This window comes from Thamnophis sirtalis, unplaced genomic scaffold (assembly GCF_051295495.1).
Source record: "Thamnophis sirtalis isolate CommonGarterSnake01/CBP01778 unplaced genomic scaffold, rThaSir2_p1.2 scaffold_2, whole genome shotgun sequence".
Lineage (NCBI taxonomy): Eukaryota > Metazoa > Chordata > Lepidosauria > Squamata > Natricidae > Thamnophis > Thamnophis sirtalis.
The window spans coordinates 67,953,844-67,969,064 of NW_028261382.1; the positions used below are offsets into that span (position 1 = coordinate 67,953,844).

The 15,221-nt window shown below is 53.7% G+C and overlaps 1 protein-coding gene across 8 annotated transcripts in view; it reads left to right on the forward strand.

Moving 5' to 3' along the window:
* SFI1 (SFI1 centrin binding protein) overlaps window positions 1–15,221 on the forward strand; it is a 55,526-nt gene that overhangs the window by 16,276 nt on the left and 24,029 nt on the right. For 7 of the 8 annotated variants that reach the window (XR_015695544.1, XR_015695543.1, XM_087705902.1 and 4 more), the window contains 16 exons: window positions 206–355; window positions 1,241–1,311; window positions 1,662–1,754; window positions 2,602–2,699; window positions 3,413–3,479; window positions 4,660–4,790; window positions 6,204–6,285; window positions 6,633–6,811; window positions 7,761–7,836; window positions 8,211–8,306; window positions 9,125–9,201; window positions 9,373–9,475; window positions 11,043–11,139; window positions 12,502–12,662; window positions 12,918–12,992; window positions 13,196–13,270. Coding sequence is in view for 6 of the 8 variants with exons in the window: in XM_087705902.1 (XP_087562028.1) it covers window positions 206–355; window positions 1,241–1,311; window positions 1,662–1,754; window positions 2,602–2,699; window positions 3,413–3,479; window positions 4,660–4,790; window positions 6,204–6,285; window positions 6,633–6,811; window positions 7,761–7,836; window positions 8,211–8,306; window positions 9,125–9,201; window positions 9,373–9,475; window positions 11,043–11,139; window positions 12,502–12,662; window positions 12,918–12,992; window positions 13,196–13,270 (1,631 nt within the window). In the remaining 2 variants the exon portion in view is untranslated. The remainder of the gene's footprint in view (window positions 1–205; window positions 356–1,240; window positions 1,312–1,661; window positions 1,755–2,601; window positions 2,700–3,412; window positions 3,480–4,659; window positions 4,791–6,203; window positions 6,286–6,632; window positions 6,812–7,760; window positions 7,837–8,210; window positions 8,307–9,124; window positions 9,202–9,372; window positions 9,476–11,042; window positions 11,140–12,501; window positions 12,663–12,917; window positions 12,993–13,195; window positions 13,271–15,221) is intronic. The other variant, XM_087705899.1, reaches the window with a different exon arrangement.

A 15,221-nucleotide genomic window follows, 5' to 3' on the forward strand; every position in this document is an offset into this window, starting at 1 on the left:
CTTAACAACCGTGTGACTAACTTAACAACTGCAAGAATTCACCTGACAGCTGCACCAAGGAAGGTCACAAAATGGAGCAAAAATCTCTGAACTCTCTGGCTTAACCAGATAAATTCTGGGCTCCCTTGTGATGGCAGCTGGAGGAGCTTCTGTCTCAGAAGAAGGTCTCCCTCCCCCCTGAGATCCCGCTGTTCTCTTTCCCCAGGGCTGGCATCGCAGCACCATCATGCCCAGCTCCTCCGTTGGCACTTCTCAGCCTGGCAGCTGGCGTGGAAGCACAAGAAGCAGTCAGAGCACCTCGCCCAGCAAGTGGCTGGCACAATTCTGCGAAGGGCATTTGCCCAGTGGAAGCTCTGTATCTACCCCTGGGCTCTCCAGCTGCTGGGGATCCGAATCCCCACAAAGCCCCGCAACGTTTGTGTGTGAGCTTCCTTTGGAAAGGAGGCCTGCATGGAGGGTTCACTGAAGAAAACAACCCTCCAGTTGGGTAGAAAAGGCGAGATTCATCTGAGTTATTTAAATTGGCAATTTATGATAGGGGTTAACCTTAAATCCTCGTGGCGAGATGAGGGGCAAATAAATGTAATAATGAAGTAGGAATTTACATGAAGGAAAGCCATAGGCAAAGACAAGCCCAAAGCCCCTCCAGGGAGCCTTTGTAGAATCTGTTGGGCTGGTGCAGGTGTGCAGGAGGCCCATTGGAGGGTCCGGTCTGTTTGAGAAGCCTTTTCCCCCAGGTGTACCTGCCGCCTTCCCTGTTGGCCTTTCAGGGTGGTTGAAAGGCCCTGGGGCTGTTAGGGGGATGGACCTTCGGAGACAAATCGTGTGATCTTAACCGATGCTGCTTTTATTTTTGGTGCAAATTGCCTGGAGTCCCATATAAAGAACACATTAGAACAGGGGTCCCCATCCCCCACTCTGCAGCCTATTGGGAACCAGGCTGCGCAAGTGATGGGCATAAGACTTCATTTGCGCTTGCGCAGGGTCTAAGTAGCACAAGTGGAACCATCCCCCTGCCACAGGCCCATGGAGCCAGGAAGGCTGGGGACCACTACATCAGGACAGAAGGACCACTGTCTTCTAACCCGGACAGTGATCGAGGTGTCCATCATGTTTGGAAGATGAGGATAAGAGGAAACCGTGCTTGAGCCACATCTTCTGAGACGTTGCATTCCTCCTTTGAGGGATAAAAGAGCTGCAGGTTAGCCCAGTCTGTTGCACTTCTTAACCAATCCGTCAGATGTGACCTTGTGTGCTGAAGAAGCGGAGCGTTACGGGCTGGCTCAAAGCCACCATAACCATCGTCTGCTGGTAAGAGCTTGGTGGTTTCTTGGGGAAAAGGCCGGAGGCTTCGACATCTTGTGAGTGGCTGGAGGAGCTGATTGGCGTGCTGCATCCAGCCAGCCGAAGGCCCAGGCTGGAAGGATGCGGGTTCTACTCTGCATTCTGGCAGGCCATGGTTGGTGATCTTGGGCACTTGCAGCGCCAGTAAATGGAGAAGATTCCCCAGGCTCTGTGCTCAGGACACACGCATACACGCACACCGCTGCAATGACTCGCCAGTTGTGCTTTCACAAAGGACGCACAGGAGGGGCTGTTCCAGAAGTGCACCTTCCCTGCATCTGGAACTGAGGTCAGCTTGTTTTTTCCACTTTCCACAGAGTTTTGGTTTTCAGGCCTTGCGAAGGAACATCCGGGAGGCTTCCCTCAAGCAAGTGAGAAGAAATCTGGCTTGTCAGCAGCACCGGGTCATGGTGAGCCCGCCTTCTTCCCCTGCTGCATCTGGTGGCCTCAGCACCCACCCTGAAGGGGGCACTTTTGTGTGGTTGAGTTTCTCTGCCATGCAGGAAACTTTGGGGGGGATGGGACGACACACGACAAATTACAGACTGCAACTGGGTTGTTCTTAGATCAATTTTTATGCATCTGTACAAATTTAAAACCTGAATAATGTAAACAATAATTATTAAATTATGGATGATGATGACAAAGAAATGAAAATGGTGGATAGTTTTGTCTTTGTGGGCTTGAATCTGGAGGTAGTTACGAAGGGCACCAGGGGCTTCCAGAAGAAGCAGTTAACAGTCCCAAACCAAATATAGGTGGATTGCTTCCCTGAAAGCAGAGATCAGTAAACACACAACTTGGGCACAGACCCTAAGCAGATCCTGCTCTAGGAAAAGAGGATCCTTACCAGCATGGAGGAAAGCAGGCCGGGGGGAAGAGAGGAGAGAAGGCAGATGGATAGATGGGATCCAAGAGCCCTTAGAGAGCCTGAATCGCTAGAGAAGGGGACTATTGTTGAGGCCAACTTGATAGCACCTGACTGAGGGACTTTTCCAAGAATTGGGGTACCCCACTCTGATTGGGAAGGGCCCAGGAGGGGGATGAGGAAAAACAAAATGTTCATTATATGGAAGGTAGAGCTGGATGACAGGTAAGGGTGATCCGCTCTTCCCTGGGCCCAAATTCCATCCCAGGTGGCAACTGCAGATGTTTGGTGATGAGCAAGTGGGTGCCTGCTGTGGAAACACACACCCCCTCTCTGCATCTTGTGAATGGAGTTAACTATTTATCTGCTGCTGCTTCTCTCCTCTCCAGCTCACATCCAGGTTCTGGGATTGCTGGACGTCTCGTCTGGAGCAGAAGGAGGATGAGCAGCACCGTCTCCTGACCCTGGCAGCCGCTTCTCACCACAGGTGCTGCCGAGCGGCCCATGGGTCACTCTCTCTCTCGAGTGCCAGCGAGGCTCTGCTTATGAAGTGTGGGGAGGGGGGGATGGCTGGAGATGGGCCGGTTTCCCCCTGGTTTACTTACGTGCTGTTGCTGTTGCACCGTGGCAGTGAGAAAGAATCGAGTTTTTTGTGGAAATCCTGCACAGCATCCGAGAAGGGGGAAGGCAGGGCTGGAGAGGCTCCCCTGCGTGGAGGTCACTCTTGCCTGGCATGTGGGGTTCGCCCCTGAGGGCATCGAATTGTGTGTGCCTTTTCTCCACAGTGAGGCCACCGACATCCTTTCATGCTCGTGCAACAGGGCACGAGTAGTAGATGGGCTAGAATAGTTACTAGTTCTTCCCGTAAACCGGCTTGTTTAAAATCGTAGGTGTGGGCTGTGGAAGGATTTGGGTCCCAGCTCCGGCCAGCCTTAGATTGACCCTGAATGCTTGCCGGCAAGCCTTTGGTCAGCAGCTCCAACTGCTGAGTTTCTGGGGCACTAACAAAAAAACAGAGATGCCCAGCTAAGCCCAAAGGCATCACATTGGCCCCACCCTTGCAAGTTGGGGTTTACTCATCCTCTGCTTTGCTCTGCCATTCAGTTTGGCCCAGGGAAAACTTTCCCTGGCGCTGAGCATCCAGAACTGGCTCCTGAATGCCGGCCGACCCTCAGCTGAAGTGCCCATTTTGCCTTCCAGGCGGAGGCTGCTGCAGAAGTCTCTGTGGACCTGGAGAGAGGGAGCCTGCGGGGAAAGATGGTGGAAGGTGAGGCACAGAGACAGAAGCCCTGAGTGGCAGTCACCGCGTGGGACTGAAGGAGCCCTGAACTTCAATCAGGGTCCAAGACTGACTGCTTCCTCCCTCCCTCCTTCCCTCCCTCCCTTGCCTTTCTTTTGGCCCTTCACTCTCAAAGGCTCCTAGAAGAGGGTGTGTAGAGGGCTAAAAGCCAGGGGGTCCCTGTCCTCGGGTGTTAAAAGGAGCCCCGGGGAAGAGAGAGTTTTGGGGAGGGGAGCTGGAAGCAGGACTGCCTGACTCCGCTTCTTCACATTTTCTGATTGGCCCAAAGAGTTGCTCCGAGGGCCTGGGGTCTCCGTGGGAGGCTGGGCAGTTGCAGTCTCCTTCTGCCGCCTCAAGCAGCAAGGCCTGGGAAGGCCGAAGAGGGACACCACCAGCCCCAGGCCGTCCTCTGCTCCCTGCGCTTGGGAGGGTTCAGCAGGGAGAGGCCCGACCCTCCCAAGCGCCACACGTGGCCTGATTGAGTCCACGGAGGAGGTGGAGGGACAGTCTTCCCACAGCTTAGATTGGAAGACGTTCAGCCCGTGAGGGAGAACCTTTGGGGATCAGTGGCTCAGAAAGTCAGAAAATGCCTGATTGGTCATGCTGCATGTCACATGCACGCAAGAGTACACACACTCCTCTCTAGACAAAAGAGGAACAATTGATAACAAAAAGTTATTTAAATTAAATTAAATGAATAAATATAAATATTTTTCAAAATGTGGCTCAGGATCGTAGGAGGCCTGAAAACCTCAGGGAATGCTCTTGCATGGCCTCCCAGCCTCCAAAATGAGCAGTGAAGCATGTCCAATTCTCTCCTGCTTTTTGGAGGCCCTGGAGATTGCCTGAGAGCAGGGCCCCTTGCACGGTTTCCAGAGGTTTCCAAGGCCTGACATGTCTCCCAAAATGACATGATGTGTCACCTGTGTTGCCTGTTTCTTAGGTTTCCCACCACTGTGCTAAGCAACTGATCCTGAGTCCCCAAGGCAGCTTTTTCAAAGCAAGGAACTGCTAAGAGCCTTCGAGGGGGCAAAGTTCAAGGCCTGGAAAAGTTGTCTGGGTGGGCATCTCCCACTTGAGTTACGTGGTTTGGTTGCCTGATGATTCCTGCCGGGAGACCCTGGTGGAGGATCAAAAGTTCCCATTAAGACCCTCTTTTTGTCTTCAGTTCCAGTGGGCCAAAGCCGAGCAGCATCGAGGGGCCGTGGTCTTGTCTGCTGCCTTCCAGGCCTGGGAGCTGTTCAAGGACCACCAGCTCTGGTGGAGGCAGATGAACGGGGTGGCCGCCGGGTACCACAGGTGGGCTGGCTGGCTGGCTGCAGCCTCTCGCTTAGGGGCGAGGGAGCCCCCATTTCTTGCTTGCCTGATGCGGATCTTGGCCTCGTCTTCTCTTGAGGCGCCAGGAGCAAAGCTAGGAAAGGTTTGTAGCTCTCTTATGAATCTCAGGGATGCTGAGTCAGAGAAGCTGTGGAGGGGACCCTTCCTAGGATCGTGGTGTTACAAGCTCTAGAAAGCACCTCAGAGATTGCAAACTCCCTCCAAGTCCGTGTGGGATCTGCTATCGCGTTTGAGTCAGATTCAACACAGCCTCGGTTTGAATTCTTTTCACGGAAGGGAACACACCATTTCATGAGGCAGCTTCTTCCTCTGTTGCCTCTTTTCCCTAACCCTAATCTGTTTCCTTGTAGTTTCGGTCTGTTGGTTCTGGTCTGAGACTCCTGAAGAGCTCTAGCATAGCTCTCCACAGCCGCCTGTGCTGCACGCTAAATATACCCTCTCCCTTCATCCAGTCTTCTCCAGATTTGGTTTCCAGGCCTTCCCCACGTTGATAGCCATTGAGCGCCCTGCAGTTTGTCACCGTCCTGCTTGGTTGGTGGGGCCAGAATTGGACACAAAATTCCAGGAGGGGAGGCTGAGCAAGTCAGGGGAGGGGGGGGGACCCTTGCTTCCCATACCCTACACCCTGTGTGCCTTTTCACCCAGAGCCCAACACCCTTTTCCTTACTAGACCCTGTGTGAGACTCCTGCAGTCTACTAAAACTTCCAAATCTTTTCTTCCTCTGGAGCTGCCAAGCCCATCCTAGATTTCTGCCTTGCTTTTTATTTCTCCCCTGATGTAGGACTTTGTCCCATCGTCGTCCCCCATCCCCCCCCCCATTAGTTTATCCTGCTCATTTCAGTCCTCAATTCAAGGTTGTCTTGGGTCATTTTGAAACTTGCAAAGTTTAGAAAAGCCACTTCAGTGTGAGAAACAGGGAGAATGTGAGTTCTAGTAGTCCCATGTGGGGCTTGGAAGCCAGCTGGGGGAACTTAACCCAGTCACTTTCTCTGCCTTGTGAAGAGGGCACTAGCAAGCCATTTCTGGATAAACATGCCAAGAAAACTGCAAGGGATTCATCCCAACAATTGCCAGAGTCAAAAATTGACTGGAAGGTATCTCCCCCCCCCCTCAAAAAAAACCCCTCTACTTACCCTTCTCCTTTGTTAGCCACTTGGGGCCACATCCTGCAAAGAAAATGAGGAGGAGCCCCTGAGATAGTGTTGCTGCAGCTCCGCCTGGCAGGTTGCTGTTTATTCAGTCCAGCTCTGGCTTCCCTCCGGCAGCTGCTTTGCCTTTTGTACGATCAGCCCTGCAGGGCTCCAGATTGTGGGCTGCAGAGGCCCCCAGAGGCTTGGTTGCTCTCGGGTGTCTCACGCTGTGCTCTTCCACAGGGAGACGTGGACCAGGCGAGTCTTTGTGCAGTGGCTGTTGAGGCAGTGCGAACACCAGGAGGGACGGGCGGCAGAGAAGATGGTAAGGGTGGCCTTTGGTTGGGTGGCTTCTCTGCACGGCTGCCCCGCTGATGAGTCCGGCCAGGCCTCTCCGCCCATTGTCGGCTCCTCAGTCTCTGTGTTGTAGGCCCGGATCTCAAAGGGGGGCTTGTTCTGGGCACAGGGCAGATGGCCTCCCTTCTGGTCCTGAGCTTGGCCCCCCTTCTGCTGAGCACCAGAGGCTTTCTCCTCTTGCTTGCTTGGGTCAGGGCCGGCCCTGACCCTCCACCCCCACCCTCAGCTTTTGCCACCTGAAGCCAAGAGGCTGCCAAGGAAACGGTCCCAGGGCAGCCCAGCCACAGTCCCCACCTCTGGCCTCTCTCGTTGCAGGCAACGTTGCATGCTGGACAGCGACTTTTGTCCCAGTTCTGGGGCCAGTGGCACAGGGCCACTCTGGCCTGCCTGGAAGAGCGAGAGGGCGTCTCCTTGGCCAAGGGGCATCACCGGCATCGGCTCCTTTGGGCCACTTTGCACCTCTGGAGGGAGAATGTCTGGGAAATGAAGAGAGGGTAAGAACCCAGGCAGGGCAGTGCCAACGACCGCCGCGTTCCCTAATGGCTGTGGGCTCCCTGGTTTTGGCGGCCTCGATCTGACGGCTGTGCCCCGAAATGGCCTCTGTGGGGGTCACTGGCTTTTCTTTGGCTGCAGGGCAGTGTCACGGGCGCTCTCACCAAATGCCTGTGGCTGGGGTGATACGGGACAAAGAGGCTCCCCCCATCGTCCCGTCCTCTCCCAGATTTCTCCCTGTGGGTCCTGCTTGGGGGGCAGAGGGAAAGGTTGCAGGGGCCCTTTGGAGCCCAGGGACATTCTTGGCAAAAGAGGGAGCTGGCTTGGAATGAGGAAGCGGTGCAAAGGAGCTGGGATGGCAGGTCTCCCGCCTGGAGCTGCCTGGGACTTCAGAGGGGGTTTGGGTTCCTCCGTTGCTCAAGGCCTAATGGCAGAGGCTCCTGGCGGATGTTCCTGGAGCTCCCTGAGGGCTGGATCTTTTCAGCCAAACAGGACAGGCCTGACGTGATCACTGCTTGAATGGGCGGGGGAGAGGCGGTGATGCTCCCTCCTGGATGCATGGCTGATCTTCCACAATGAAAGGGAGCCAAGAATAGAGAAGGTGGCAACACCAGTTTTGCTCCAGCTGAGGTTCTCCTCTAAGGTAGGGCTGGGCAGGTCCATCTTTATCTTCCCAAGGCTCCCAGCAGCGTCTACTGGAAGACGGAGGGATTGGCTGCGTTTCCAGGGGTGAATCATTCAGAATAGCAGAGTCAGAAGAGACCTTGGAGGTCTTCTAGTCTGACCCCCTGCTCAAGCAAGAGATGCCCTTCAACTGAGCGGAGCTCGGCTTTTGCTGAGCTTCAGAAGCCCATCCCCAGGCTAAAATCTGGGTTCCTTCCCTTGTGACATGCCCGTCCTCAGCCAAGGACCTCCTGTCACCCAAACTGGGGTCCCCTCTGCTTCTTCCAGGCGGGCAAAGGAGGCAGCGGCCTTGCACTTCCGTTCAGAGAAGCTCCTGTGGCATTCGTGGAGGAAGTGGCGACAGGTGAGAGTGCCCACGGAGGCTCCCCGTGGAAACCAGCAGGAGCACAGGAGGGGCCTAGGGGGGGCAGGAATGAAGGCAGAAGCCGGCTGCTGGGATCCTGAACTTTTCCCTGCTGCTATGGCTGCTTTTCCCAAATGCAGATGGTAGTCTCAAAAGAGGGGGCCCAGGAGAGCAAGAGATGCTGGCAGAAGTTCCTATGTCTTTGTGCACCTCCTGTGGGAAGAAGTGCGACTTAGTTTTCAACCCCCAATCGCTGCTTTGCAGAAAGCGCTCTGTCTGTCTCTCTGTGTGTCTGCCTGCCTGTCTGTCCCTGGATGTTATCTGGTTTCTGGACCGTCCCTGCAAGTCCTCTCCAGGCTCCTTTTTCCTTCCAGTACCAGATGCAGAAGTCTGAGAAGTGGAAGAAGATGGCCCGAGCCGAGGGCCACTACCAGCAGGTCTTGCTGGGCAGAGTCATGAGGGCTTGGAAGGTAGGATGCCAGAGCATCTGCCGGCTGCAATTGAACTGAGGGAGGGGTTTTTCCCCCTTGTGGAGAGAAGGAGGGCCTGTCCCGTCTCTGCAAACCCTGATTTGGAGACTGGAAGGCTGAGCAGACTCGTGTGTGTGTGTGTTTGTGTGTTTGTGTGTCTAAGTGGCTTGGAAATTGCTCCAACCAAAGGAAGCTTAGAAGTTGTGACAAAGTGAAAAAAAGGAACGAGGCAGAATAGAAACGGCAGAAGAAAAAATATCACTGATGTAGTTACTTAAAAGAGAAAAAGAAAAAACATTTTCATCAAACAATGGAGGGGGCTCACCAGGGGTTCTCAGTTAATGCCTCTCCAGACTTATAACGATGCTGAGCGGGTGGTAGTTATGACCAGGCCTTGTCCTTCGGTTGTCACAGCATCCCGTGGTTGCTCAGTCGCCATCTGTGACCACCCCTGCCAGCCTCACACACAGAGCAAAGTCAGTGAGGAAGCCAGCGGGAGGTCACGATCCTGTCAGGTCCTCGCTTAACAACGGCAGCCAGGACTGCTGGAACAGCTGTCATTTAGTGGTGCGGTCACAGGGTTTGTCAGGACCCTAAACTGTTTGGATGAAAAGTCCTGGAGAAGAGGGACGTTTGTGCCCTCTGAGGCCATTGAGTTGCAGCAACTAAAGGGAGGTTTCTCTTTTCTTGGTGCTCAAGTGGGGGAGGGGGGAGTCTCTGCCCCAACAGTGTGAGACATTCAGGCCCTTCCCAGGCAGAGAAGAGGCTTTGTAGGGGAAGTTTTCACAGAGAAGAATCGGGGCCTTCTCTCCTTCCAGGCCTACCAGACAAGCGTCCAGGGGGTCCTTCACCAGGTGGCCCAGAAGGAGAGGGACTACAGACGGCAGCTGCTGCGGTAATCCCCCTCTCCCCCCGACTCGGTCTGACAGTGCTGGGCATTCCCCTTCCTCAGCCGGCTGGGCCCCCCTGTGGTAGTGTGAAGGGGGCCCTGGGTCCAGTCTCCCCGAAGATCAGGCCGGGCTGGGGGGGGGGGGGGATAAAGCTCCAGGACCTCTCTGCTTCCCAGGCAGGTGCTGCGATCCTGGAAGGGAAAGACGTCTGAGCTCAGGCAGGAGGCAGAGGCGGCCAGGCTGGCTGGGCATCTTTACAGGCGGCTCCTTCTCTCCAAGGTCAGCCCAGCAATGTTCCCTCTATTTTTTTTTCAGTGTGAGCAGAAAAGTATAGTGTTTGAGCGGCACATTTTCATGCCTGAGCACCTGAATTTTTTTCACAGATGTCACCTAAGACAACAACGAAATCAGTATTATTTGAAACTCAAAGTTATGTTTATTCAAGGTACCCGCTTAATTAAAAGTGTTATATAATATCAGTATCACTTAACAACGCTCCTGCTTAGCAACCAAAATGTTGGCTCAGAAAGTCTGGCATTTGAAGCACGCAAGTCTTAAAGCTGTTGTTACAAGATCCTTGCACCCCTAACCCTTTAGGGAAAAAAACCCCAGGGGTCTTCAAACCTGACAGCTTTAAGACTTGTGGACTTCAACTCCCAGAATTCCTCCTCAAGTCATGTTGGCTCAGAAACTCTGGCATTGAAGCATGCAGGTGTTAAAGCTGTCAAGTTACAAGATCCTTGCACCCATAACCCTTTAGGGGAAAAAACCCCAGGGGTCTTCAAACCTGACAGCTTTAAGACTTGTGGACTTCAACTCCCAGAATTCCTCCTCCAGTCATGTTGCGGCGACGTCATCTGTGTGGATCTGCTCCATCTTCGTTTTTTTCACTGCGGGCAGGGCTGCCGCTGAAGATGCCAACGAGCCCCCGCCGCCACTCGAATAACTGCTGCCGCCTCCTCCTCCTCCCCCAACAGCACCACCACATTTGCTGTCCAGCGCTGCAGCTGAGGTGAAGCCGCCAAAGCTCCCGCTGGCGCCCCTGCCCATGGCAGCAGCGGCGGTGCCTCCCCCTCTGCTCGGAACACCTCAACTGGGCAGGGGTGCTGGCGGGAGCTTTGGTGGCTTCACCTCAGCCGCAGCGTCGGGCGGCAAATCCGGCAGTGCTGTTGGAGGAGGGAGGAGGCAGCAGATATTCCAGTGGCAGCAGGGGCTTTGGGGGCTTATTTCAGCCACAGCGCTGGGCGCAAGCGGCTAGGATTGGCCGCCCACAAAGGACCTCCCCGGGCTTGCTTTGCTGAACACGGGGGCGACTGACGCTAGTTTGAGCGGCCGCGGCCGGCACAAACTACCGTCAGTCGCTCTGTGCTCATCAAAACAAGTCTGGGGAGGTCCTTTGCGGGCGGCCAGTTCTAGCTGCCTGCAAAGGACTTCCCCACGTTTGCTTTGCTGAACACAGGGCGACTGACGGTAGTTTGTGCGGCGCAGCAGGCACCTAGGAGGTCCTAGGAGACCAGCTGTGCTGCGTAAGCTCCTGCCGCCGTCCCCGCGCCTGTGCTAACCCTAGATTTTGTGAGGCCCCTGCGCGGCAGTTAGAAACTGCTGCACGGGGTTTTCTTGCCACATGCGCGGCCGCGCACCTTAGAGGGAACAGTGCATCCCAGGCAAGGGAAACTTTGGCTTTCTGGCCATCTGCCCCCCCCCTCCCCACTTGGGGTGGGTTTTGGTGAAGTCCAGAGGAAGGGAAGCTCAGTCAGCAGCTGTTGTGAGGGTCTTGGGATGCTTTCTCTCCACAAGATAAAATGTGGCCCTGGGAATATTCAAGCCCCCCGTTTTCTCAGCGCAGGTGGTCTTCCAGTGGAGGGAGGCGGCTGCGCTGCGGGCCAATAGCCGGGAAAAGGTGGCAGTGGCTGTGAAGGAAGCCCAGAGGCACTTGCAGACAGGTGAGGGGGAATTCTTTCAGCCGTGGCACCTTTTTGGCAGTTGTGCCCTCTCTCCCACTTACTAGGGGTAGAGGGACACCAGTGCCCAGCAAGGAGCTTAAAGTCTATCTTTATTACAGGTTTTCTCCTCTGTGTGTGGGGGGGGAGGGGGGAGGATGTGGTGGCTGAAGGCTTTGCAGAATGAGAGTCGCTTCTCCATTTCAGTCCAGCTGGAATTTGGAGCTGGGTCAGGAGTCTCCATCGTCTGGGTCATGGTTGCCCCAAAGGGCTTTTCCAAAAGACATCTGGACTTTTTTAGTTTGCTTCCCTGGAAATATTTTGCTTGTCATCCAGGGAGCTGTAGAACTTCAGTAGAACTGAAGAAGCTTCTTGGATGAGAAGCGAAACATTTTTTAAGGAAAAAAATCAAGAAAGTCCAGTTGCCTTTTGGGAAAGCACCTCTGGAACATCTGGTTCACAGCTGCTGTGTTGGCCTAATAGGAGACACCCCAGGAGAAAAACATCTGCCTTCAATGATGGTCGCCATAGCTTCGCATTGCATCTTTTGCCAGCTTGACATCAGCAACGGTGGGAGGGGGAGAGATTGGAATAGAGGGGCCTGGGGGGGGGGGGGTGTTTGAAGCAGAGCCGGCTCTGACTGAGGGGAGCACAAGGGCAGCCAAAGGAATGGGGAGATGGGAAAGGCATCGGTCCCTTCCCAAAACAACCTGAGAACTTGTAATTGGACAATAGGAAACAGGGGGAGTTAATTGCATCGATTTTGGGGCCAAGGCAACATATTCTGCCTGTCTCCTCTGTGGCCGCTTTGTTCTCAGCAGAGTCCACTCTTGGCAGAAGAAATGAGCCAGGGGTTTTCCTCCTTTGCTAATTAAACTAAGTGGGCTGGATGACATGAGGCAGAATCCATGAGGCAGCTCAAGTGATGCTTGATGCTCAGGCCCAGAAATCCTTGGCAAGCCCATCCCAATGAGCGGAGGCTGCTCTGGGGCTTGGCTTGTGCACTGATGAAGCTTCTGGAGGGAAGGACTGGATCACCAGCCCCCACTTGCTTTTCCTTTCCCCCCATAGCTAAGCTGGCAGCGGGGTGACACCAGTTGGGCACAGGGCAGAGTCCTGGAAGTGGCCACCAGGGGCTTCCCATACTGTTTCTAGTGCAGGGGTTTCCAACCTGACAACTTTAAGACTTTTTAGACTTCAACTCCCAGAATCCCCACAGGACTGACTGGGGAATTCTGGGAGCTGAAAGCCACAAGTCTTAAAACTGCTAAGGTTGAGCATCCCTGCTCTAACAGCCTTCCTAGCTAAGGAGGGAGGAGGGGTGGGGGGCTGTCACAGCAGATGAGTCGTCATTCCTCCCTGCAGGGAGGCTGCGGGGGCTGTTTCTCCGCTGGAGGGGGGCTTCTGCTGGCAGTGCCCATCAGAGGGGGCAGCTCACTGTGGCAGCCGAGCATCACCGGAGGCAGCTGCTCAGCCGGTGCCTGGAGAGCTGGAAGCAAGATCATCTCAGCCGCCTGAGGGTCATGGTGAGCACCCCGTGATGCCGGTTCCCCTCCCAGGAGGAGGAGATCCCCTCTTTTGGGGAGGGGAGTGTAGGGGAGAGGTCAAAGCTGGCCTTTTCACTGGCTTAGGGTTTCGGCTTCCACCGGGGGATCCATTTGGGGGCTGGGAGGGAATGAAGCTGAGATTACCATCTGCATTTGGGAAAAGCAGCCGTAGCAGCCCTCACCCCTCTCCAGGTGGAGAGGGGGTTTCAGATTGTGCTCCCCCCCCCTCTGTAGCTCCTGCAGAGACAAGGGGAGCAGCTGCTGGCCCGGAGACTTTCTGCAGCCGCCTTTGCTTGGTGGAAGGTGCAGGTGAGCTTGGAGGTGGGCCCCCTACTTTGGCTCCCTTCCACCCAGGGCAGGAAGAGGCTGAGGCTGGCCAGAAGTGGAGGAGGTGTCCTGGGGTGTGGAGGGAGGGCCCCTTCCCCTTTGGCCTTGCAGCCACCCGAGGGCTGCTTTGGTGGATGCTGGCGGTCAACGTGGCCATTCGGACCTCTTTCTTTCTGGGCCTACAGCTGGCGGACAGGCGGCAAGAGCAGCACCAGACCACACGAGCCCTCTGGCACTGGTCCCAGAGCCTCCAGCAGAAGGTCAGTCTTCGCCCTGTAAGTCCCCATCCGCAACCCACTTAGCTCAGAACCGCTGACTGTGGTGCCCCTCAGCTCCCACCCCCATCTCCCCTTTCAGCCCCCTGTGTGGTCCTGAGAGGCTGGGCAGAGGAAGCGGCTGTGCGTCGGGCATTGGGTTTCAGGCATCTCTGTGTTGCTTTTCCAAAAGGCTACTGGACTTTCTTGGTGTTTTTCTTTGAAAATGTTTCCCTCCTCATGCAAGAAGCTTCACCAGATCTGAAGAAGCTTCTTGGATGAGAAGCGAAATGTTTTCAAGGAAAAAAAAGAAGAAAGTCCAGTTGCATTTTAAAAAAAATAAACACCTTAGGGACCACCTGGATGGTTGGGAATCTCTGTAGATTCTGGACTCAGAACCAGCCCGAATTCCAGCTAGAATGGAAAGGAGAAGCAACTTTCTCCTCCTGCTAACGCATCAACAGAGGGTCAAGCAGCTCTGCCCATGGCCACCTCCCTTTTGGTTTTCTCAAAAGCTACATTTCATGAGGCAGGGAATCTTGAGTCTGTTTCACCCTTAGAGGGAGGAGAGGAAGCACCCCCAAACCCACCAGAGAGCCACAGAAGTCCTTTTTCAGTTTGATGAAGTTTTTCACTGTTAATGTTTCTTTAAAAAATAGGTATCAGTAGAGTAGAGTACAATAGAGAATACTATAGAACACCATAGAATAGAATAGAGAGGGAAAGGACCTTGTGGGTCATCTAGTCCAACCCCCCCCCCCCCCCCAAAGCAGGAGACTGCACCAGTTTTGACAGATGGCAGTCCAGTCTCTTCTTGAAAGTCTCCAGGGATGAAACTCCCACAACTTCTGAAGGCAACTCATTCCATTGAATACAGAATTACAGAATTGGAAGGGACTTTGTAGGTCATCCAAGCAGGAGACCCTACCCCATTTCTGACAGATGGCAGTCCAGTCTCTTCTTGAAAGCCTCCAGTGATGAAGCTCCCACAACTTCTGAAGGCAACTTCTGTTCCACGCATTGATTGTTCTCACTGCCCAAAATTCCTCCTTATTTCCAGGTTGAATCTCTCCTTATTCAGTTTCCATCCATTGTTCCTTGTCTGGCCTTCAGGTGCTTTGGAAAATAGCTTGACACCCCTTCTCTCTGGGCAGCCCCTCAAATATTGGAAGACTGCTATCATGTCTCCCCTGGTCCTTCTCTTCCCTAGACTAGCCAGGCCTAGTTCCTGCACCCGTTCATCGTATATTTTAGCCTCCAGTCCCCTCATCAACACTGAATGGTTGTAAAGCTGTACAATTATGCTATGCTGTCTACATCAAAGAAGAAATCCAGATAAAGAAAGAACATGGCAAAAAGAAATGGAACAGGAAACAGAAGACAAACCTTTTTAAAAAAAGCAACTAAACAAAAGTTAAAGCATCTACATTCTACCCAGTTCTGAATGTAAAAGAAAAAAGCAGGATATTGAAATGATGTAACTATTTGGTCAGTTTCCATCTTGTTGATGACCATCTATTGAGAATGTTGCAAAATTTCTTTCAAGTTGTGTGGTGTTAGGTTTTTAAACTTTTAATGTAGCAAGCTCTTCATTGAGAGCTTTTCCTACCTCCAACAAGGTTAACATTGCATGCAGATATTATCAACCTGCCAAACAGATAAGAATCTTGCAATACTCTGCTATGAAACCCCAGGAAGCAGCCTCCGTAATCTTCTCATCCGTGTACCTTGAGCATCGGTGTTCAACAGGTGATAGAAACACGTACAAAGGTCATATCCTGTCTAGTGTTGTGGAGTAGCAATTCTGCAGCCAATGAGTAAAGGAGGCCAAGGGTAAAGAGAAGAGTTTACGCAGCAACAGATGTTGGATCTGCCAAGACAGGCAGGGCCTGCCCAGGCAGCCTAGAACTAGACTCTGTTTCTCCGGGATTTAAGCCTGTGGTCTTGCATATACAAA